The sequence below is a fragment of the Diceros bicornis genome, chromosome 23 (assembly GCF_020826845.1).
Source record: "Diceros bicornis minor isolate mBicDic1 chromosome 23, mDicBic1.mat.cur, whole genome shotgun sequence".
NCBI classification, from domain to species: Eukaryota; Metazoa; Chordata; class Mammalia; order Perissodactyla; family Rhinocerotidae; genus Diceros; species Diceros bicornis.
In genome coordinates this window covers 53,191,820-53,216,162 of record NC_080762.1, presented here as the reverse complement: position 1 = coordinate 53,216,162, position 24,343 = coordinate 53,191,820, and the positions used below count along the sequence as shown (strand labels likewise).

Here is a 24,343-nt window from a genome sequence, read left to right as displayed (position 1 = left end):
TTAGCTTTTTGCTATCTTTGACGTGACTGTAAGTGATATAGGACCCTTCAAGGCACGTTATAAGTCTCTGAAATTGTGAAACAAGCCTTGAAAAGGGTCTGTGAACTGGACAGAGAGTAGTTTTAGCCATTGCCAGTGATTTATAGTGCTTGAAAAGATCAGAAATTCAGAATCTTGGAAAGGAATTTCTATCTTTAACAACAAGCACTGAATTACTGCTGTTACATGTTGTTTCATGCTAAATAAATATCTTAATACAGGTCTGTGGCAACAGAATTTAACAGATTTTGAGAATTAGCAAAGAATTGAGAGTTGCGTTGTATTTTATGGTAAGATGCATATCATACAGCATGAGAGACGCATATACCTCTTAATCTGGGCACTTGGGGGGAGCTGTAGTCCATATGGATGTTATCAAACCACAATATTCAAGGGATAATTGAATCGAAATCCTCATTTTTATTTTTTATTTTTTGCTTGAGGAAGATTCGCCCTGAGCTAACATCTGTGCCAGTCTTCCTCTTTTTGTATGTGGGTCGCCACCAAAGCATGGCCACCAGCAAGTGGTGTAGGTCTGCGCCCAGGAACCAACCGCAGGCTGCCGAAGTGGAGTGCGCCAAACTTAACCACTAGGCCACGGGGCCAGCCCCCTGAAATGCTCATTTTTTTGACAAAGAAACTGCAATCCAGAGAGATGAGATGATTTATCTACTTCAGGTCCTTTTTCTGGAATGTGATGATATAAATCAATAAGTAACTGACTTCTTCAAGGTCACACCACCAGATACTGGAATTTAGGATAAGAAAGAACACAGGCTTCAGAGCTATAGAGACATGGAGGGAATCATAGCTCCATCCTGACCCAGGTGAGCTTCACTGTTTCTTTATTAAATAGTGATAGTACTACCACCTAACCTATTGTGGTTTAAATAACAATCCATATGTCAAGTACCTAGCACAGTGCCTGAACCACAATTGGTGTTCAAAAACTATTAGTTTCCTCTACCTTCCCTTAAATGTCACCTCTCCTGATATAATATCCAATAACAGGAAACCCACAGTGTTGCTGCCAAAACAATTTGTTTATTGATTAAAGCCATTAAAAATATAAATCATCATGACTTAGAAAAATGAGGCTAAATAACATAACTCCAGTGACAAAGTGTCTTAAGGACTGCTGCTCAAATTAGAAAGAGAAATAGAAAAAATGTGAACTAGAAGGAGGAAGGGGAGGGAAAGAAGGAAAATAACAGAGTGAAAATTTCAAATGTTAGCACATAAAATGCAATCACACTTAATTTTTAATGTTACTAGCTACAAACAGGAGCTTGTGTGTGTATATATGTTATATTATATTTCCTTTTAAGTCTTTTATGATCCTTCCAAGTTGTTTTGATGTGAGCCCATTAACAGATGGCATTGCTCAGATTTCCATGGCCAGATATTTCAGACGATAATCTTTTGACAGTTGAAATGCCAGTATTCAGAAGAAAGAGAAATTATGCTATTTTCCCTAAGTGTCATTCAGTTGATGGTGGCTGACAAGGGGAGGTTTCCTCACAAATTTGGATTTGCCAGCCTTTTTAGTTCACATACGTACCCAAACAGATGGCTGAGAATTCAAACTTGAATAACAATCTTAAATATTGATTATCAGAAATGTCAACTCTGGCCCTTTGAAAAATTAGTGTTTTGAAAATATCAGTTGCTGTGACTGATGGAAGCATTGATTCAGTCTATTCTCCTAAAGGTTTTGTTTTGGAGAGGGTAAATGTGCTGTGCTCCGGAAAGCGGGTCCTATAGTCGGCCATCTTTTATGGAAAACTCTCTGGGTGAGGAACACTGGAAAAGGCACTGGAAGATGCGAGAATGATTCTGCCTCCCCTCAAAAATCGTTTATTCTTACTGAGACACAATAAAAAAAGTAAAATGATATAAGTGAGAATAAAAAGATTGCTTGGAAAAGGTAGTCCTTGGTATGACTTTTCTGAAAACTGCATTATTACTTTTCACCATGGAATAGAGGTGATGAGTCATAATATGTTGAACCTGATGGAAGTAAATGGAAAGAGAGTATTTAAAGATGCAGTCTTTAATAATTAAAATGTAATGTAGCAAATTAGTGATAAAATGCATCACTTTCTTTGTAGTGACCACTTCCGAAAGGCTGGTTTGGTGCAGGCCCTGAGTGGTCATCGGGGCGGCACTGTTGTGGCACTGGGGAAGAGCTGATCCCTGTGGGCTTCTGCATGTGTTTGCTATTTGGATCACAAAAAAAAAAAAAAATCTAATATAAATAAATAAATACATAACCTCCTGATGTTAAAGCCTGGCTACTTTTAGCTGACAAAAATGAATTAATTAGAAAATTAAATACCGTTTATTGCCAATATTCCATAAAGCATTCAACAATAAATAAGTCATCATAGAACTTTTTCTGATGAATACTGAAAATGGTTTGAGATGGATTTTTAGCTAAAATGCACAATTAATAGAAGACAAACTTCTAAATCTTCAGAAAAAGTAAGCATAATAATACAAACCTTGGTAAGAGACATGGTGAAAATTTTAGATAGCAATCATTTAAGAAGTAGTTTCATGCAATTAATTGTTGACCATTAGGCAGCTAAATCATAAATAGCCACTTTATTTTATATTGGATGTTTTGATTTCAAATGACCTACAGATTTGTTCAGAGTTTGTTGTTCTATTTGTTATATTTCATTTCGTTTTTAATCAAATGAAGCATTTAAAAAAGTGAATTTTATGGGCTGGGCTGCTGGCGTAGTGGTTAAGGTCATGGGCTCCACTTCGGCCGCCCTGGGTTCTCAGGTTCAGGTCCCAGGCACAGACTGACACACTTGTCAAGCCATGCTGTGGAAACGTCCCATATAAAGTGGAGGAAGATGGGCACAGATGTTAGCCCAGGGCTAATCTTCCTCAGCTAAAAGAGGAGGATTGACAACAGATGTTAGCTCAGGGCTAATTTTCCTCATTAAAAAAAAGTGAATTTTATTTACTAATATGGAGATACATATAGTATTGCTTTGAACCATATGAAATTGCTGTTTTTGTAGGTCAAAAGTGTCAAATACAGAAAATTTGATATGATTTAACGTAATATAAGAAGGGTCTAGGTGTAGGTCTGGACTTCCTAAAATTTAGCTTACACTCCAGGTTTCTGTGTGAGAATGTATCTGACATGGCAACATATAGACACTTAATCAAGGTGGAGGCATTTGAATCTCATGAGGATTGCATAATCAGTGACCTAAATATCTCTTTTAAAATTGCTAACCTTTTAAAAACAATCAGAATCTAAATTTATTCAGCGATGCTGAGAATAGAATTAGGGAGACCAGATATTCCTTTGGCATGACAAGGCTATAATGTCTCCCTAAACATAACCTGGGAAAACAAATTAATCAAAAAAAGCCTCTTTTGTTTCTTTTGAATTTAAAATAAAAAATTTGGGGGACTGGCCCAGTGGCTTAGCGGTTAAGTTTGCGCGTTCTGCTTCGGCAGCCCGGGGTTCGGCAGTTCAGATCCCGGACCCGTACCTACTCATTGCTCATCAAGCCCTGCTGAGGTAGCATCCCACGTAGAAGAACTAGAAGGACCTACAACTAGGATGTACAACTATGTACTGGGGCTTCAGGGAGAAAAAAGAAAAAGAGGAGGATTGGCAACAGATGTTAGCTCGGGGCCAATCTTCCTCAAAAAAGAAAAGCACAGGCGCCAGCCTGGTGGCACAAGCAGTTAAGTGTGCGCGCTCCGCTGCGGCGGCCTGGGGTTCACCGGTTCGGATCCCGGGCGTGCACTGATGCACTGCTTGGCAAGCCATGCTGTGGTGGCGTCCCATATAAAGTGGAGGAAGAAGGGCACGGATGTTAGCCCAGGGCCAGTCTTCCTCAGCAAAAAAAGAGGAGGATTGGCAGAAGTTAGCACAGGGCTGATCTTCCTCACAAAAAAAAAAAAAAATTAGAAAAGCACAACTGACATTAAAAAAAAAAAAAGTAAATGCTAAACTAGATTTATTAAAATAAATAAAATAAAAAATATGTATGTAGCATTTCCTTATATTAAATAAATATATTAAACAAAATATGATGGTGATATGCTATGAACAATTTTAAAGTTTGAGTATCAACTGCCCGTTTTTGAGTCTCTAAAACTGAGTCAAACAGAATTATAAAATGATGACATGAAAAGTACATTTTGGAATTATCTTGTATTATATAGAGAGAAAACACCATACACATCAACCACAGTTAAAATGCCAAACCACAAGGTTTAAATTCAACCAAATTAGAAATTACTCATAAGTGTTTTATTTTCCCTTTAAATCCTGTTTTAGGTATTCTCTGAGACTGTGCAAAGGTCTGAATTTAGAACTTTCAGGCCACGCACACTTACGTCTTTGATTTCATAACTATTGCGTCGTAAGCAGCATACTTTTCTCAATATGAAAGTTGAGAGGCCCCTCCCTACGTGCTGCAGTATGGTCCCTTACTGGTTGAGACAAAATGCCCCTGGTGCCAGTGACCTTTGTAGCCGTCTGCAGTATAGACTTCTGCTGCTGCTTTAGGAGTTGTCTTAGATGGTGTCTGTACAAGAACACGCCACGCTAGGAATCATCTGCCCAAGTACATGAGAGCAGGCCCTTGCAGGGTCTGGTTTAAGGAATGCCCTTCCCTGAGTGTGCAAGGCTTCACATTCGATCCCTGAAAATCCATATTGTGTCCCTCACATGTCTAGAAAAAGCCCAGAGCACAGAGAAGAGAGACTTTTAGATGTACCTACGTAGGCTATCCCAGAACAAGCAATTCCAGTTGGGAAACTGTGCTTTAGAATGACATAGATTTTGTTATTGATGAAAAACAGAAAAGTCACTGAGAAGCAGTACAACGAGGAGACAGGACACTGTGGGAATAAGTGGAGCTCTTTCTACTCTCAGAGAACTCTGCATTTTTCTATCATAAGATGTAAGACAATTGGAATGATAAATTATTTACATAATTGCTCATTTAAGTTCTGTGTACTTTTTCAGAGTATAAGCACTATGATGGCAAGAACTGTGTTTGTCTCTCTTGGTGGTATTACTGAGGGTATTTTAAAAATGACTAATACATAAATATTTGTATTTATGCCCCTTTTGCAGAAAGAATGTGTTATTAATAATAATAAGTTTTGGGGGAAAATTAATAAGGAAAACATCCCACCTTTCCCAGAGACTTATGTTAAGCAAAAAAGTGTGAACAAAAAGAAAAGAAAGTCATTTTTTTGCTTACTCTGAAAGACCCTGCAAAGAACTTAGCAGAGTGTTCTTGACCTTCTGGGTGACACTGGTTATGAAAGAAGACACCACCCACCCTCCCTCTGCACGCTGCAGAAACAGGCTGGCTTCAGAGGAATGTACATGTCTCTTTGAAGCACAAGGAAAATGCTTGAAAGCTTACTAATGGATTTCTCTTCCACAAAACCATTCTAAAAAAATGGACAAAAATTTTCCTTTGTGAGTTGTTCACCTAGTGAAGTGATCCTTTAGCTCTGGATCTAGAAAATATTGGATCCTACACATTGAAAATCAAATAGATTTTAGATGAAGTTTTCTATTAAAATTAAATATGCAACCTACGGTAATGATTTCTAATTTCTTTAGAATAAATACGTTTACTGATATCAGATAAGTATGACCCCGTACTTTTCTTTAACATTTGAAAAGAACTAGATTTTTTTTCTAACTATGCCTTTATTACTGTCTTTTAAAGGCTGTATTGGCCATTTATTATCACTTATTAATGTCTGTAGAACACTAATTCTCGATGAATAAATAAAAAAGCATTCTATGCCCAAAATGCAGTATTAAACTGGCTAATTTGCTGAAACCTTCTCAAAATTTCAATATGAATTATGAGTCTTTAAGAGAAGATTTAGTGCATTTTTCCCCACTTTCCCCAATCACAGAACTCTTTCCTCTGGTAGAACATTCTGGGTCTAGTGTTTAGCAAAAAACACTCTAGATAAGTGCACTAATTTTTTAAAATTTTATTTTATTATGTAAAATCTTTACAAATGGAAGTTAAAGTTTCTCTCTCTAATGACTTCTGACTCATTGGATATTTTGAATGACTGCTTAGATCAAATTTGTAGAAAACCATGAATACAAACACGTAGCTAGTTGAATTTCTTCACATGAGGAGTTTTTTGCTGCTGCTTTTAACCTTGGTTTTAATGGGAAAAGCAAAGGTAGATCTATTTGAGTATAGAGTCTTGATCTGCTGATTATGTGTCTCTATTCTTAAGACCTTTGTTAGTTATAAGTATTTAGCTTTTGGACTGCCTATGCTATCTTCTGTTCTAATTAAAAGGTTTTTGAAGAAACATCCAAGTGAAGTGAAAGGGTTTTAAACAGCAAGGGACACCTAATAAAACAGTATTATGTGATGTCATTAAACTGTGAAATATGAGGGGAAAATCTTGTAAAATTTATTTTATATTCTTGTGACTTCCTTATGTCAATATCAGACCAATATCTCTGAAGAACATAAATGCAAAAATCCTCAACAAAATATTAGCAAACCAAATTCAACAATACGTTAAAAGGATCCTACACCATAATCAAGTGGGATTTATTCCAGGGATGCAGGGATGGTTCAACATCTGCAAATCAATCAATGTGATATACCACATTAATGAAAGAAGGATAAAACTCATATGATCATCTCAATAAATGGAGAAAAACCATTTGACAAAGTTCAACATCAACTTATGAAAAAAACTCTCAACAAAGCAAGTATAAGGGAACATACCTCAACGTAATAAAGGCCATATAAGACAAGCCCACCACTCATACTCAAGCCCTCAACGTCTTACTCAATGGTGAAAAGCTGAAAGATTTTCCTCTAGGATGAGGACCAAGACAAGGATCCCCACTATTGCCACTTTTATTCAACATAGTGTTGGAAGTCCTAGCCGGAACAATTAGGCAAGAAAAAGAAACAAAAGGCATGCAGACTGGAAAGGAAGAAGTAAAACTGTCACTATTTGCAGATGACATATTATAAGAAGTAAAACTGTCACTATTTGCAGATGACATATTATATATAGAAAACCATAAAGAATCCACCAAAAAACTGTTAGAACTAGTAAATGAATTCAGTAAAGTTGCAGGATACAAAGTCAATATTCAAATATCTGCTGTGTTTCTATACACTAATAACGAACTATCAAAAAGAGAAATTAAGAAAATGATCCCATTTGCAATTGCATCAAAAAGAATAAAATATCTAGAAATAAATTTAACCAAGGAGGTGAAAGACCTGTACACTGAAAACTATAAGATGTTGATGAAAGAAGTTGAAGAAGGCACAAATAAAGGGAAAGATATTCCATCCTCATAGATTGGAAAAATTAATATTGTTAAAATGTCCATACTACCCAAAGCAATCTACAGATTCAACGCAATCCCTATCAAAATTCCAATGGCATTTTTCACAGAAATACAACAAACAATCCTAAAATTTGTATGAAACGACAAAAATCCATGGATAGCCAGAACAATCTTGAGAAAGAAGAACAAAGCTGGAGGCATCACATGCCCTGATTTCAAACTATATTACAAAGCTATAGTGATCCAAACAGTATGGTACTGGCATAAAAACGGACACATAGATCAATGGAACAGAGTAGAGAGCCCAGAAAAAAACCCACACATATATGGTCAGCTAATTTATGACACAGAAGCCAAGATTATACAATGGGGAAAGGACAGTCTGTTCAATAAATGATGTTGGGAAAACTGGACAGCCACATGCAAAAGAATGAAACTGGACCACTATCTTACATCATACACAAAAATTAACTCAAAATGGATTAAAGCCTTGAATATAAGACCTGAAATCATAGAACTCCTAGAAGAAAACATAGGTGGTAAGCTCCTTGACATTGGTTTTGGTAATTATTTTTTGCATTTGACACCGAAAGCAAAGGCAACAAAAGCAAAAATAAACAAGTGGGCTACAACAAACTAAAAAGCTTCTGCATAGCAAAGGAAACCATCAACAAAGTGAAATGGCAACCTACTGAATGGGAGAAAATATTTGCAAATCATATACCTGATAAGGGTTTAATGTCCAAAATATATGAAGAACTCATACAGCTCAATAGCAAAAAAACAAACAATCCAATTAATAAATGTTGGTGAGGACATGGAGCAAAGGGAATCCTTGTGCACTGTTGGTGTGAATGTAAATTGTGAATGTACAGTCACTATGGAAAACAGTATGGAGGTTCCTCAAAAAATTAAAAATAGAACTACCGTATGATCCAGCAATCCACTTCTGAGTGTTTATCCAAAGAAAATAAAAGCACTACTTCAGAAAGAAATATGCACCCCCATGTTCATTGCAGCATTATATACAACAGCCAAGATATGGAAACAACTTTTGTCCATTGATAGATGAATCGATAAAGAAAACGTATGTGTGTGTGTGTACAAACACACACATATATACATATACATATACATATGCATATACATATACATATATACACACTGGAATACTATTCAGCCATGAAAAAGAATGAAATCTTGACATTTGCAACAACATGGATGGACCTTAAGGGCAGTATGGTAAGACAAAGAAGTCAAACTGAGAAAGACAAATACCATATGATCTCACTTATATGTGAATTTAAAAACCAACAGACGAAAAAAAACCAAGCTCATAGATACAGAGAACAGATTGGTGGTTGCCAGAGGTGGAGGGTGAGGGGTAGGAATGGGAAAAATGGGTGAAAAGGGTCAAAAAATACAAACTTCCAGTTATAAAGTAAATAAATCATGGGGATATAATGTACATCATGGTGACTATAATTAATACTACTATATTGCATGTCTGAAAGTTGCTAAGAGAGTAAATCTTAAAAGTCCTCATCACAAAAAAAAATTTGTAACTATGTATTGTGATGGACATTAACTAGACTTATTGTGGTGATCATTTTGCATATATATAAATATCTAATCATATGTTTCACACCTGAAACTAATGTAATGTTATGTGTCAATTATACCTCAATTTTAAAAAAGTGTGAAATATGAGGGGAAAATCTGGTGAAATTTATTTTATATTCTTATGAGTTCCTTAAATCATTTGTAGACCTTCACATGATTTGCTTCAACTTCAAGACATACTAGTGTATTCCAATTTAATCCATTCTGATGCCAACCACCTGGAATTCGTGCAGCCCCCATAGGTTAAAGTAGTAGTCCCCAACAAGACTGCCCTTACTTCAGATGCCAGCCACGATTTCGGGGGTCCTCGTGCTATTTGCACTTCTCACCAACTGGCTACAGATGTGGAGGAGTTTCTACCTCCCTCAGATGCGATAATTTAGGAGAATGACTCAGAGAACTCAGGAAAGTGCTATACTTCTTATGAAGGATACGAATCAGGATCAGCCAAATGAAGAGACACATAGCACAAGGTCTGGGAGGGGCTAGACACAGAGCTGTGTGCTCTCTCCTCGTGGAATCAGGGTGCGGCACCCTCCAGGAATATGGGTGTGTTCACCAGGAAGCTCCTCCAAGCATCATTGTCCAGAGTTGTTACTGGAGTGTCATTATGTAGACATGATTGATAAACTCAGTGGCCACATAACTGAACTCAGTCTGCAGCCCCCACTCCTCCCCAAAGGGCAAGCTGGCTCAAGGCCCTGATCCTTACACAGTTGGTGTTTTGGGTGACCAGCCTCTCTATCTTTACTCATCTCATTAGCATAATCTCAAGTGTGAACCAAGGGCCCACCGTGGATAACAGAGACACTCCTGTCACTCAGGAAATTCCAAGGATTTAGAGGTTGTCTACCAGGAACCAGGGACAAAGACCAGACAATATATGCTTACTGAATGTTTTTACTACACTTTTATGGAAAATAATATACTTTTAAAGTTCTTTTTTCATGGGAGCCTGTGTGGGTTTTTCCATAATTGTTTCAGGACTATGTATATAAAATGTTATTGTCGCCAAGATATTACATACACAGTCATGGATCATTAAAAGAAGCACTTATGTCCATATTAATTATATGCAATTGTATATACACACAGATGTAAATAAATTTATGCATGTGTGTGCATGTATGTGTGTACATGTGTATATACACACATACTATTTCCTAAAATAAGTTGTATATAGTTTGAGTATCCTTTTTCTCTAAGTTTTCTTAAAATTTGTATCTTTGAAAAGACACTACTGCTATACTTTCTAGTATATTTGCTAAGACTAACTGTTTTGTAGTAATTTTCTGTGGATAATTCCCAGAAACATGTTAGTTAGGCTCAAATAGATAATGTTATTCCATGGTAGATCATATCATCTAAGATCACAAGAAAAATTACCTATTCTGCATAAAAAGTTTTTCCACATGAATAAGATACTTTTTAAATTTTATTTTAATATTTTAATGGAACTTTATTGTAAATTTTAACTATTCGACAGAGTCAATCAAGTATCATTTACACATTTTTCAGGATTATCATCTGTTTTTGAATTGTGATGTGTTAGTTATATCCTTGGAGGCACGTTCAGGCATATGAAGCTCATTTCCCATTCTCCGAGACCCAGAAATCTTCATGTCGGAGTTTTGTAGTTTTTTCTGACTTTTCCTTTCCTATCTGTTCTCACTTCTTTTAATTTCCTCTAGCAGCATTTCCTCCTCTACCCCTATTACTGTCAGAATTAGCTCCTGATGTGAGTTGAGAGGATATGAGTGAGGACCCAGTGACCCTCCCTGCACAGTTGCGTGCTCGGTCCACCAGGAATAGTTTCGTGGTAGTCAGTTCACTGTCTCAGTCTGCAGATTACAAGATGCTTGACATTTGGAAGTTAGACATCTAGATAAGTGGGGCTTTACTCCCCCCAAGTGGAGCATTTTACGAGGAACTGCTGTACTTCCTTACATGTGAGACATTATGAAATAGAGTCCAAACATCTTTTGAATAAAATATTCATGTTTTCCTTATTGAAGCCACTTTCTTAAAGTATTTGGAGAGTTTTCACTGTACTAGTAAATATATGATCCAGATATTACATTTGGGATTGAATTTGAAAAAAGAATATATCACTCTTCTAATGTTAGCAGCATAATTTAGTTTCTAAAAAAGATAAAATTTATTGGCATTTCAGACTAAAATAAACAAATACAATTACATTAAAAATGTGGTCAATGTTATTTTAAACATTTCTTTGAAATTAACCAATGATAGCTTACTGGGAATATTATTTTCTGAAAATATTTGTTTATAAAGCATATATCCAAGTCCATACAGTGTTGGTTAAGCAAACTAATTGATCTGTCTCATAAATGTGGGTGTCTTCTCAGAATACTTGTTTTTAGTTTTGCAATATGTGTCTGAAAAAGATGAGAAGCACTTTTGTAACCTGTGTATTAATATATGCATGCTAAGTTGTTCTACTTGTTTGATTTTCTGTGCATTTAACTTAACGTGAATTTCCTATAACATGTTTAATTTTCCATGTAAGCCATTGCTAGTTTAATTTTCCAAAATAGTAGCATTTAGAATTCTCCATTGAGATTATTTGCTGAGTGCATTCTTCGTGTTTTTCACTGTAACTCATTCAGCAGCAATGCAACTACAATAACATTGTAGACATAACCTCTTACAATATATATTCCGTTGTATTGTGGTTAATTACATATGTAACTCCACCTTGAACTGTGATGCCTACAGGATATGAAACCACATGACTTCTTGTCATTATTGTGTCATTGTTGTCACTATTGTATCGTTTCCATCTCAGCATTGTGGTTGGCAGTCGCTACTGAAATGTTATCTGAAGGAGAGAACTAGTGGAAGCCTAGGTCCTCCTCTGGTCCTGTGCCCGTTTTTTCACATTTGTCATCAGGTAGTGACTTCACTAGCCACTAACATAAGAAAGCTTTCTCTAGGGACACTTAGCATTTTTGTGACAGATAAATTTCCCCAGCAGCCTCTTAGCATGAAGATAATGAAAATAGTTAAACCAGAAAAACTGTCTCCTAGTTTGAAGTCTAGTTCCTGTTCCTAAGCCTTCTGCATTACATATAGATCTTTTCTTTTTAAAAATTTCTCTAGAATGTCTTCAGGTAACAAAATTATAGTTAAGTGTAGAGAGGTATTTCATGTTATAGTGAAAAAAACACTAAATGCTATATATATATTTTAATAAAAAAATCAACTAGATAGAAGGCAACGAAATAATTAAAATGTTAAATGATATCACATGGGTGTAACGTGATTGCTTTTTCTTTATTCAGAGATTATTTCTATTATGACATTTCTCTGTTCTTAAAAGTAATTTATCAAATTCATAAAATTAAACACCTAAAGAGGGTAAATTTTACTGTATGTCACTTATATCTCAAAAAAACTTGATTTTAAAAAAAGGAAAGGATGGTAGTCGACTGATTTTAAAAAAAGAAAAGAACAAGAAATGTACTACTCACTTTGCTATAGGCCAAAGCTCTACTTCACTAACAAGACAAAATCCTCATAGGAACACGTACATTACATTTTTTCTCCTTCCTGTTTCCAGCCTTCCCGTGGGTGTTGTGCAGTATCACTTAGCCTTTGATGTCAAGTTCTGATAAACTGATTTCACTGAGTTTGTAGTGATACATATTGAAAATAGGAAGAAAAAGGGACAAATGTGTTGGCTTTTAATTTCTTTGAGTACAACTCTGTTCTGTTGGCCTTTGGGAGATAATTAGTAGATTATCTGAGGCCAATCAAATTTGGCTTTTAGTTTCTAAACAAAATTATTGGAAAGGATTTGGTCATTTATGAGCCCACACTCTTATTGTCACTGATCATGGGCTTTGGATTCAGTGCTCTTAAAAATATATATATATATTTCTTGCTTACTTCGGCAAATTTATCAAAGCTTAGCTAAGCAGCCTCTAGGAAATTATTTTAGCCTCTGGCTTATGCCTGGCTGGGCAGTCACTGATGCTACTCCAACAAATCTGGCTCCTGCCTCCTTTCTGGTTGGGTGGGTTTTGATGCTGTTTGGATAATCTTTTTTTGGAGTCCTAAGGAAGAATACTTCTTGTTGATTTTACCTCCACTGGCTATTTGGACATTTGTTTCCCATCACTAATGGCCATCTGGATCTCTCTTTCCAATATATACCAGCTTTTATTTCTTTTTCTCAAATTCTGTCTTAATTACAGGGTGGGAATGGCTTGACTTAGTGAAACTGTGCATTCTCCTCCAAGAATACTACTTTAGTGCTTTCTCTTGTTATCCGTACCTTCAGGAAGATAAGTATCAAACATTTAAGTGACTATAGACCTCATGGATGCAAACACCCTCTTTAAGGTTTTGTTAACACATAGAACTGATTTGGCCCCTGACTGCATACTCCAGTCAGGCTAGTCCGGTTCCACTGCCCTAGAGAAGGCTGTGGTATAGGGATTCTGCTGAGTGAGCCGTTGCAGAGACCATGACATCTCTCACTACTCCCCATTTAAGCTCCCTGCCTCTCCCTTGCTTCGGTGCATATTCACCGACCAGAGACAGAGCCTCCTTTGGTAGTGGGCAAGCAAGTGTTTTACCTATGATGACAGTAACTTTCAAGTCCTCTCTCCAAACGCATCCTGCCATACCATCTAGGAGGCGGTGAGCCTGCAGCATCATCATGCATGACTAAACTCATTTCCTGCCCTTTAGCATCTTCTCACACCATATGACTCAATTCTCCCTTTATAGCCCTCGTAGCACACACTCTGCATTGCCATTTTTCATTTACTTCTTATCTTCCTAGATGCATATTAGGAGTCTTTATAAAGGTAGGGATTCTGTCCTATTCACCTCTGTATCCCCAGCACTTATCATAGAGTATGGCACATGAGGGTACCCAATAAATGTTTGTAATAGGACTGAAAGGAGAGAGGGAGGAGAGCAAGTCAGGCAGAAACATAAATTTTTGAAGTAGTAAGTACCCACAACTGAATTGGTCCTTAGAGAATTTAGCTGCTTTTATTCCAGTCTCTGAGCCCTATTCTTTCACTTAATAGACTCTTATATTAATACCCAAATCATCTGGTTTGTGTTGCTTTGTCAGGAGCTGTTGTCCAGATTAATAATTGTTCTATTTGCTTCTCGAACGTGCTTGAAAGGGATTTCCAGCCTTAGACTAAGTTCAATATTGTGGTATAAAATAGTGAGAAAGTTCCTGTGAGTGGGATTGATGGCCCCGTAATTAAGGGTACAGATCCTGAGAAAGCAGCAGGTAAAACTATTTAAAGTTGACTCAGAAGATTTGTAAGAACAGAGAACTGCTATGTCCTCCGTGTATTAGGAACTCTCTCTGTGAGGAAATCTGAGGCTTAAAATCAGTGTGGAATCTATCTTATCATCATATCCACTAATCTGCTTAATCTGATGACCAAGAAAGTGATGAATGGGAGTCAAACCACAGCATATTTCCCCAGAGAAATGTGCAAATATAAAATTTTTAAGTACTTGGGATCTAATCTGTGATGTTACTGAGTTAGTCACCAAAGGGAATATTACTTAGGAATGGAAACTCATTTTCACCAACTTGCCTCTAGGATAGACTTGAACAGGTTGATTTATGTCACACTAGTCAGATAACTGGAGAATATAACATTGAAAAGACAATCAAGCTGGCTGTTTAAATATCGCATCTTGTTGGGGAGTTGTTGAGGTAGGGACCAGGGACTGAGCTGAATGGGCCTTTTTTGAAAATTGTTCATATCTTGTCAGATTCCATGTTTAATCCACACTTACACCTTCTTCAGGGCCTCCTCCTATCAGAAAGGTTTTAAAATAGTCATCTTACAATTAAGTTCCTAGTACCACCCTTCTATGCAAAGAAGAATTCTCCGCTAGATTACTGCTGTCTGTGAAGGACTTCCTTGATGAAGGAGGTCGATGCCCCCTCAGGGTCTTCACATATCTCTAGGTGAGCAATTGCAGCAAGCTTGAAATGCTTCCAAACTGACCACAGTCCAGTACTTGAATAATACCAGTCGACTTCCTCCAAGTGCCAAGTACCTTATAGATAGGGATAGATCTGTTTCGCTTTGGGTGAAAACCTAACAGTAATGATGATGATGATGATGATAAAAGATAATACATAAAACTTATTTGAAAATGTGTGCTCCTGTGCTGTTTTAAATATGTAATTTAATTTAATCCTCTCAGCACCCCAGTGGAGGCGTTACTCTTATTTACAAGTTTTAGATGAGGAAAGTGAGCTTTAGCGAGGTCAAATAACTTGCCCAGATCACATAGCTAGTAAATGACTGAGCTGGGATTTAATAAGCAATGAACATGCGTTAAATTGATGATATTCCTTTACAACAAGCCTTGCTTATAAGATTCTGTTTTCTCAAAGGTCTCAACCAACAGGGGCCTCTGCCACATCTGTTCTTGTTGGGAGTCTGGGTCCATATTTTTGTCAGACAAATACAAATCATCCTCTCCCATTGTGTGATTCTTGTCCAGACTCCTTTTCCACTAGAGGCCATATTTTTCAGTCTGTTCGTTTTGCTATTACTTTATTATATAAATTCAGCCTCAAGAAGCAGATTTGAGAAAAGTAGGTAAAATTAGTTAATGAGAAAATCATAATTTTAAACAAGGCTCATAATGACGGATTAAAAAATGTTTTTCTGTGTATATTCCTTTCGTGAATATCTTGGCGTATTAAGCTTTGCATACTTGCTCAACTATTTCCCATCAGAAACAAGGCAAAATAGCAAGATCCCAAATGTTAGAAGTTTTAATAGTTTAGAACTTTTCATCTAAGTTACCCCACAAATTAGACATAAACCCCTTAGAACCAGTCTCCAGGGTTCAACATTTTAGGCAGATAACCGTACCGTTATCTGTATAAAGCAAAACGGATTAATACCCATAGAATCCTTTTTATTCTGCTTTGCCTGGCACTTTGATCAAGATGATTCACCAGTCTATACCCCTCACTCCCTCTGAGCCCTGGCTCACAATTCATCTCTGGGAAATCTCCCCTAATTAACTACACTGCTCTGATCAGCCTTGTGCTTTATACTCCCTCAGTGGGTCTGGCATCCAGGTTGTGGGGAGAGGAAAAGGATATAACACAGTCTTTGTAAGAGACATAGTTTTAAGTAAATGTGTGCTGCTATTGCAATCATGAGTTCGTTGACTTTATATGTATATATGTATGTGTGTGTATATTATATATATTATATTATATATATTATGCACGTGGCTCCTCTGCTCTGTTCTCCAGCACCGTTCCTAGCATGGCCAAGTGCGCTATTTCCCTGGGCCCCTAGCTAAGCCCCTGCTGTTTTGTCAGCTCTGTCAGTGCTTTTTCCTTGCCTCCTGCAAGCTGCTTAGTAAACTGCAGATGGAGTTACCTTCATCCTCCTCATCTCCTTGATTGAAATCTACTGCCTTCTTTGCCTTCTAGAGATAAAAAAGGCTAAGTTATTAACACTCAGGGGTAAGTTTCCCACTTAATTATCCTGGTGACAACTGACCTTTTCCTTTAAAGTACTAGGTTGAATTCATTCTTTTAGAGACTACTAATTTTAATTGTATCTCATGTATTATTGCCTCTGTCTAATAAAATCCAGCATGTAGGAGACTGAGCCGGTGGTATTGTATGTTCAGTGAACATTTAATTTAACATTTAGGTTATGTGCCTCTACTCTTTGCCTTGCTTTTCTGCCCTGTAATGATGCAATTTTCTCCTTCACCTCTTGCATTTGTAGTAATAAGAAAAACGTCGTGTGTGTTTTCCCCCCTTCCGTAGCAGCATGCTTATTTCTGAAAGTACCAGATTGCACCTCTGCATGCCCTTGGCTAGCACACATAAATTATCAAACTGTTGAATTTAATGAACTGTTACATTTTCATATTTTTCATCATTAAATGTAAACATCCAAATTGCAAGCCGCCCCTCATATGTGCAGTACTTTTTGTTAATTTTCAGGAATGTGACTTTGTTTTTGCCCCTTTAGGTATCTCTGTCCTTTCTATGACAGAGACAGCAGAAGGCAGCACCTTTTCAAGGCTAGGGAACCTTAAGAGTTCCCTTCTTGCCTAGATGAAGTCTCAGAGTTCCAATTTTAAAAGACCAAAATGGAAGCAGGGAACCCGAACATAGTGCAGGAAGGTACAGCCATCACCCATGGGTATATTGAGCTGCTTAGTACCATCCAGAATCTGGCTCTTTCTACCAATCCATGGGTGGCCCTCATCCTTAGGCTCGCAAGATGGCTACTCTACCTCCAAGCATTGCATCTGTATTTCCAAGCAGGAACAACAATGAAGAAGGAAGGCAAAGAGTACATCCCACCAGATTTGCGCCTTATTAAAGAGCTTTCTCAGAAGCCCCACCTAGTTACTTATAGTTACGTCTCTTTGACCAGAATTAGCTTTAATGGAGACTGGAAAATGTAGATTTTTAGTTAATCCTTGTCACCCTGAACAAAACTGGGGTTCTGCTGATGAAAAGGGAGGGAGAAATGGATATAAGGCAAGCAAGTAGCAATGTCTACTTCAAGGATAATAAGTCTTTACAAAAATGTCAAGTTAACCTTGACTGAATTCCAACTAAAACAGTAATTAGGAAACTGGCATTATGTGTATAGCCTTAATTTCAGAATCTAAGTTTTAAAGTGAAATTTAGCAGCCTTTAAAAAAAATATTGGGATACTTTGATTTTCTCAAGCCCAATTCAGGAATAGAAAAGCGAACACAAGAAATGTTTTAATTCTGAACTTCTCTACAAAAATACCTGAAAATACCAGAAAAGTGTTTCCTCTTCTGAAGGTCCCCTAGTATAGAAGATGGGATTAGGGAAGAAGACGTAGTCATGGCACTACAGACACTTCCTCTCAAGGTCCCTTCAATTCTGAAAGACCTGGAGAGAAAGACAAGCTGATGGCACTGTCCCAGATACACACGGCCGACCTACGGTGCGCCAGGGCTGCTTCCGTCTTCCCAGCAGGGTATTCAGGCAAACCGCTTGGGTATTTTCCAGGTGGGTACATTCCACCTGTGTTGGGTATTTTCCAGCACTGGTGTGGTTCAGTCTAATTTGACATTGAGAATGTAAAAATTACACCAAAATATGGTAGAAGAGTATCAGCTATCATCTTAATACCATTTCTTTTACTTTTTATTCAGCTCATGCACTAATTCAGAAAGTGCCTGAACATAAGATTAAGCAGAACAGGCAGCTGCCAGTGTGTTGAAAGGTGGGAACTACAGGAGAGACTTCCCCACAAGTCATGCCATTTTAGTCATATTGAGAGGGAGGGCTGCTAAGGCATGTAAGTTAAGTGCATACTGTCTCTAAAGAGAGGAGTTAGTTTCAAATTAATAGTCTGTGAGCTGTTAATATCTTGGAGCAAAAAACTTTATCCAATTACTTATGAGAATAAGCATTTAAGATAGAGGTGGACCCAAGACAGATAAATTCTGGTAAAAGTAAAAAGCCAAGTTCGAAACAACATAGAGAAATGGGACGCTACAATGGGGACCCCAGCTCACCTGGAAGCTGAGCTCAACATGCCCGAAGTGAGGTTCTCAGAGCAGAGGGAAAGGCACCCAGACACACCGTTTACACTCTCATCCTGAAACTGCCCGGGAAGCTGCAGCTTTTGTCAGGAGGGAGAACTTCCCTTTACTCTGTGATAAGCACTATTTGGCAATTGTTTACTGTTTATAATATTGTTATACATGAAAACTATACTTAACTAAAAATTAATCTTTTTTTTTAACAGTTTTATTTATTTATTTTTTTTTGTGAGGAAGATCAGCCCTGAGCTAACATCCATGCTAATCCTCCTCTTTTTGCTGAGGAAGACCGGCTCTGCGCTAACATCTACTGCCAATCCTCCTCCTTTTTTTCTTTCCCCAAAGCCCCAGTATATAGTTGTATGTCATAGTTACACATCCTCCTAGTTGCTGTATGTGGGACGCGGCCTCAGCATGGCTGGAGAAGTGGTGCGTCGGTGCACACCTGGGATCCGAACCCGGGCCGCCAGTAGCAGAGCGCACGCTTAACTGCTAAGCCACGGGGCCGGCCCCTAAAAATTAATCTTAATAACTTCGAAAAAGAATAATCATTTGATTCACAAAATCCCAATGTATTTTAAGGGCCCAATAGGGTAGACTGGCATATATAGCTAATATTATCAATAGAGGTGAACCCTAAAATCATTTGCACCCCTCTTGCCTAGATTGTCATTATAAAGTACTGTCCTTGCTGTAGTTAAAGCTTCAAAGCGCATGAAACAAATTTGCCTTTTTCCTATAGAATTTGTATTTAAGCACTACCTAGTTTCTGTTAATGCCTAAATAGGTATATAAGCTATGTTTATAACAGTAGTTCTAAAGAAGAATTATCCATTAAGTCATACAGGAGTTTGGACTATCCAAGGTCATAAGTGAGCAGGCTTAAAAATAATGATTTGAATATTGCTTACATGATCAGGTTAAACACATACTGTGAATTCTTTTAGTTTGGAGTAACGAAAATATTTGAAAAGTAATTTTAATATTGAAAAATGTCACTGTGATTATTCTTCATAAAATAACAAACGTGTGTCTATAGTAGTACCTTTTAAAGGACTACACTTCCTGTTCAATTCAAAACAACAAACGCCTATTGAGATCTACTATGGGCAAGAAAGACATTGTTCTAGGAATTATAGATATTGTAGTGACAGGAACACATTTGCTTCTCTCAACATGGTTAGAGTCTAAACAGATAATAGAACAAATATAACTAACCAGAATATAGGTAAATAGATTAAATCTATAAAATTGGGGGGATCGAGAAAGGATAGTGGATACGTGGCATCTGTGATGGGCACTGAAGGCTGCTCAGGGTCCTGGTAATTAGAGACTGATGATAGAGGCCATTCTAGATCAAGGGAATCAGCATGCAGATATTAGGTGTCTTCACCTAAAAATGTGTAGTCCAGTTTGGTGAGTGTGAAGTGTAGTGCAGTTTGAGATGTAGTTCTTATTATAAGCATTTTTAAAAAAAGTATCAAATAGAGCAAACAATCCTAAAATTTGTATGGAACCACAAAAGACTACGAATAGCCAAAGCAATCTTGAGAAAGAAGAACAAAGCTGGAGGCATCATGCTCCCTGATTTCAAACTTTATTACAAAGCTATAGTAATCAAAACAGTATAGTATTGGTATAAAAACAGACACACAGATCAATGGAACAGAATACAGAGCCCAGAAATAAACCCAAGCACATATGGTCAATTAATTTATGACAAAGGATCCAAGAATATACAATAAGGAAAGGACAGTCTCTTCAATAAATGGTGTTGGGAAAACTGGACAGCCCCATGCAAAGGAATGAAACTGGACCACTATCTTACACCATGCACAAAAATGAACTCAAAATGGATTAAAGATTCGAATGTCAGACCTGAACCCATAGAATTCCTAGAAGAAAACATAGGTGGTAAGCTCCTTGATATTGGTCCTGATAATTATGTTTTTGGATCTTACACCAAAAGCAAAGGCAACAAAAGAAGAAATAAACAAGTGGGTCTATATCAAACTAAAAAGCTTCTGCACAGCAAAAGAAACTATCAACAAAATGAAAAGCCAACCTACTGAATGGGAGAAAATATTTGCAAATCATAAGGGATTAATGTCCAAAATATCTAAAGAACTCATATAATTCAATAGCAAACAAAGCAAAACAAAACAACCTGATTAAAAAATGGGCAGAAGATCTGAATACACATTTTTCCAAAGAGATACAGATTGCCAACAGATACATGAAAATATACTCAACATCACTAATCACCAGGGAAATGCAAATCAAAGCCACAATGAGATATCACCTCAGACCTGTTAGAATGGCTGTTATCAAAAAGACAAGAAATAAAGTATTGGTGAGGATGTGGAGAAGGGGAACCCCTGTGACTGTTGGTGGGAATGTACACTGGTGCAGCCACTATGGAAAACAGTATGCAAGTTCCTCGAAGAATTAAAAATAGAACCACCATATGATCCAGCAATTTAACTTCTGAGTATATACCTGAAGGAAATGAAATAAAGATCTCGAAGAGATACCTGCACCCTCATGTTCATTGCAGCATTATTTACACTAGCCAAGACATGGAAACAACCTAAATGTTCATCGATGGATGAATGGATAAAGAAAAGGTGGTATGTATATACAATGGACTACTATTTAGCTGTAAAAAGAATGACATCTTGTCATTTGCAACAACATGGATGGACCTTGAGGACATTATGCTAAGTGAAATAAGTCAGAGAGAGAAAGATAAATACTGTATTATCTCACTTATATGGAATCTACAAAAAAAAAAACAACAACAAAAAGCAAATGAGCTCATGGATATAAAGAGTAGGGGTAGGGGAGATGGCCAAAATAGGTGAAGGGAGTCAAAAGGTATAAATTTCTAGTTATAAAATGAGTAAGTCATGGGGATATAATGTACAGCATGATGACTATAGTTAATAATACTGTATTACGTATTTGGAAGTAGCTAGGAGAGTGGATCTTAAAATTTCTCATCATAAGAAAAAAATGTAACTATGTATGATGACGGATGTTAACTGGACTTATTGTGATAATTTTGCAATATATACAAATATGGAATCGTTACATTGTACACCTGAAACTAATTATAATGTCAATTATACCTCAATTGAAAAAAAAGTTATCTGTATATTTTGACTCTGTTTATCGGACCACCTTGTTGAAGAATACATTCCTCTGGGCTCTAAAAGAATGTTTCTTCATTTGTGTATTATTACAGCGAATAGATTTGGTGAATGTTTACAACAGATTTCTTAATAAGCAAATGATAAAGCCATTTTATATCTTTACACTGACTCCTGTATTCCCTCATATTATGCTTTGTCTACTTTTTAGGTCTTCCTTTGACTTATCTCACTTTCAGCCATTTAGGTTAAATAATAACTTCTACTAGACACAACTACATTTTTTTTCATGACCATGTATCTGATTCAACACAATCTAATCCTACTCCTCCCTAACTGGTGTAGACTCAGGATGAGATCACATTTGGTCATTTACAGATCATAACTCTAACGGCCCTAGGAGTGAGTTGTACACTGAAACATGTTCCTAAAATCCTCCTGCCAAAGATCCTTATATTATCAATGGCAGGAGTATCATGCATTAGAAGTCTTTGGCAAAAAACTGAATTCAACACACAAGACTTGGTATGTATAAGATTCTTTGATAAGTATTCTCAGATTCATCTGAGTAATGAATTACAGCAGTAATTCAGAGAAAGGATTTGGAGCTTTGTAAGCCATCACGAAAAAAAGTCCTTCACCTAGATTGTAAAGTTGTTGAAGAAAGAAAGTCTTCATTGTTCTCTCCCCCCCACCCCCATTCAAAGGAACAGGAAGACAGAGGTGTTAAATAAGTCAAGTATTTACTTTCTGTCCAAAAATTTAGTCTGTTTGTTTGCCTTTTTCTGAGCTGAGCTACAACCAATATTTTTTTAAAGGAGTTTGTTGTTTTTTTTAGGTACAAGCCAGTTATGATGTGACATGCTATGAAAATATTTTCTACCTGTTCTGGGTTCTGGAGCAGCTTCTTCAAAAGGAAACCAAAGAAGGCAACACTTCCAGTATCGGGCATGATGACCAAGAAATCAGGAAATTTCTTCAGAAGCATGATGAAACTATTTTCCAACTCTCCGATGCATTTCCTTTATTTACTTTTTATTTATGGCGACTGGGCATTCTCTTGAACTCAGTAGAGACAGAAACTGTTGAAAATAACTCACTTCCTTAGCAATTTACCAAATATCAGATGCATATTAAAGTTGAATATATGAAGATCTTGTGCTTAAAAGATTTTCAAGAATATTTTTAAGTGACCATTTTAAATAGACCTCTAGATATAATCATTAATTTAATTTAATAGTCTTAAATTGCATATAAAAGATTATGAGTCATATTTCTATACTAAAATCATCCAGTTTCAGTTGAGAATGCCCTCTGTATTCCCATGTACCTGTATCTTACAGTATGTTACCCAACATAGTCTAGCTCTATTATTCTCTAAAATGGAGCATTAATTGTCTATCTCATAAACGATATTTACATTTTAAAAGATTTCCATGTAATAGATACTAAAAGGTATCAGAAGAGATCTTAAAAGTTTTGTTGCTTTATCAACCCAGTATTTAAAATAAGTGGTTATAAATGAGATTTTTTAAACTTTTTTTTTCTTACATAATTTCACTTTTATCATTGTCTCTCATCTTAGAGGGGACTTGTGTAGAAGGAGAAATGTTTTTAACATTTGTAAACCTAATGACCTTTAATTTGATATAATCAATATATTTGTCAACTTCTTTTGAAAGTACTAATTAGTTGTTTAAAATGTTCTGTTTGTTTTTCAGCAAATGTTTGATTCTGCTATAATGTTGCTTATCTATAATATTCCTGTTTTGGTTAAAACGTAGTTGTCATGTGTAATTAAGTCTTTAAGAATATTTTTACAAGTTCTAACTTCTACCAGAAATATACTTTATACTGATTGTTAGAAGTATATTTATACTTATTAAAAATATTGGTTGAATTTTTCAGTTACACAGTTTCATTGATTTTATTTTAATTATTAAAATTATAACCAACTAACTTAATGAGCACACATTATGTGCTGTCCTATAGTGAAATTTAGGGCACAACAAATACAAATTTGCTTTATTAATTGTGTATGATATTGTTTCTTAAGTTAGTTACCATTCCTAAATGCCATTGGTATTTAAAAAAACACAACAATGTATATAAAATCAAATCATTATCTGCCACAGTTATTTTTGGAATTATTTCTAGCTTTCTAGAAAAGATAAGCCTTTTTTACAATACTGAAACTCAACGTGTGTATTGGTCAGCTATTGCTATGTGACAGACAACCACAAACTCTCAGTGGCATGCAACAATAGATGTTTATTTCTCGGGTGTCGGCGATTCACCCGGGGATCAGCTCATCTGAACTGCTCTGCTGGAAAGCTCTGCTCAGGTTGCAGATCCCACTGAGCTGGGCTCCTCCTTGTAAACCGGGCTTTGGTCTCTTCCACATGTGCTTATTCTGGGGCCCAGGTTGAGGGGAAGCAGCTACTCAGGGGCAGCTCTTCTGTGGCAGTGGCAGATTGGCAAGAGGGAAAGGGCTAGGCTGAGAAATGTCACACTGTTACTTCTGCCCATGTGCACTAGCTGAAGTACATCAAATGGTCGAGCCCAAAGAAGAGGAACAGGGAAG

The 24,343-nt window shown here is 36.7% G+C and overlaps 1 protein-coding gene across 2 annotated transcripts in view; it reads left to right on the top strand.

Annotated features, from left to right (window-relative positions):
• MEI4 (meiotic double-stranded break formation protein 4) overlaps window positions 1–23,670 on the top strand; it is a 221,257-nt gene extending 197,587 nt beyond the window's left edge. For both annotated transcript variants that reach the window (XM_058566747.1, XM_058566746.1), the window contains one exon: window positions 22,598–23,670. In XM_058566747.1, the coding sequence (XP_058422730.1) occupies window positions 22,598–22,867 (270 nt within the window). In that variant the 3' untranslated portion in view covers window positions 22,868–23,670. The remainder of the gene's footprint in view (window positions 1–22,597) is intronic.
• The last annotated feature ends 673 nt before the right edge of the window (window positions 23,671–24,343 follow it).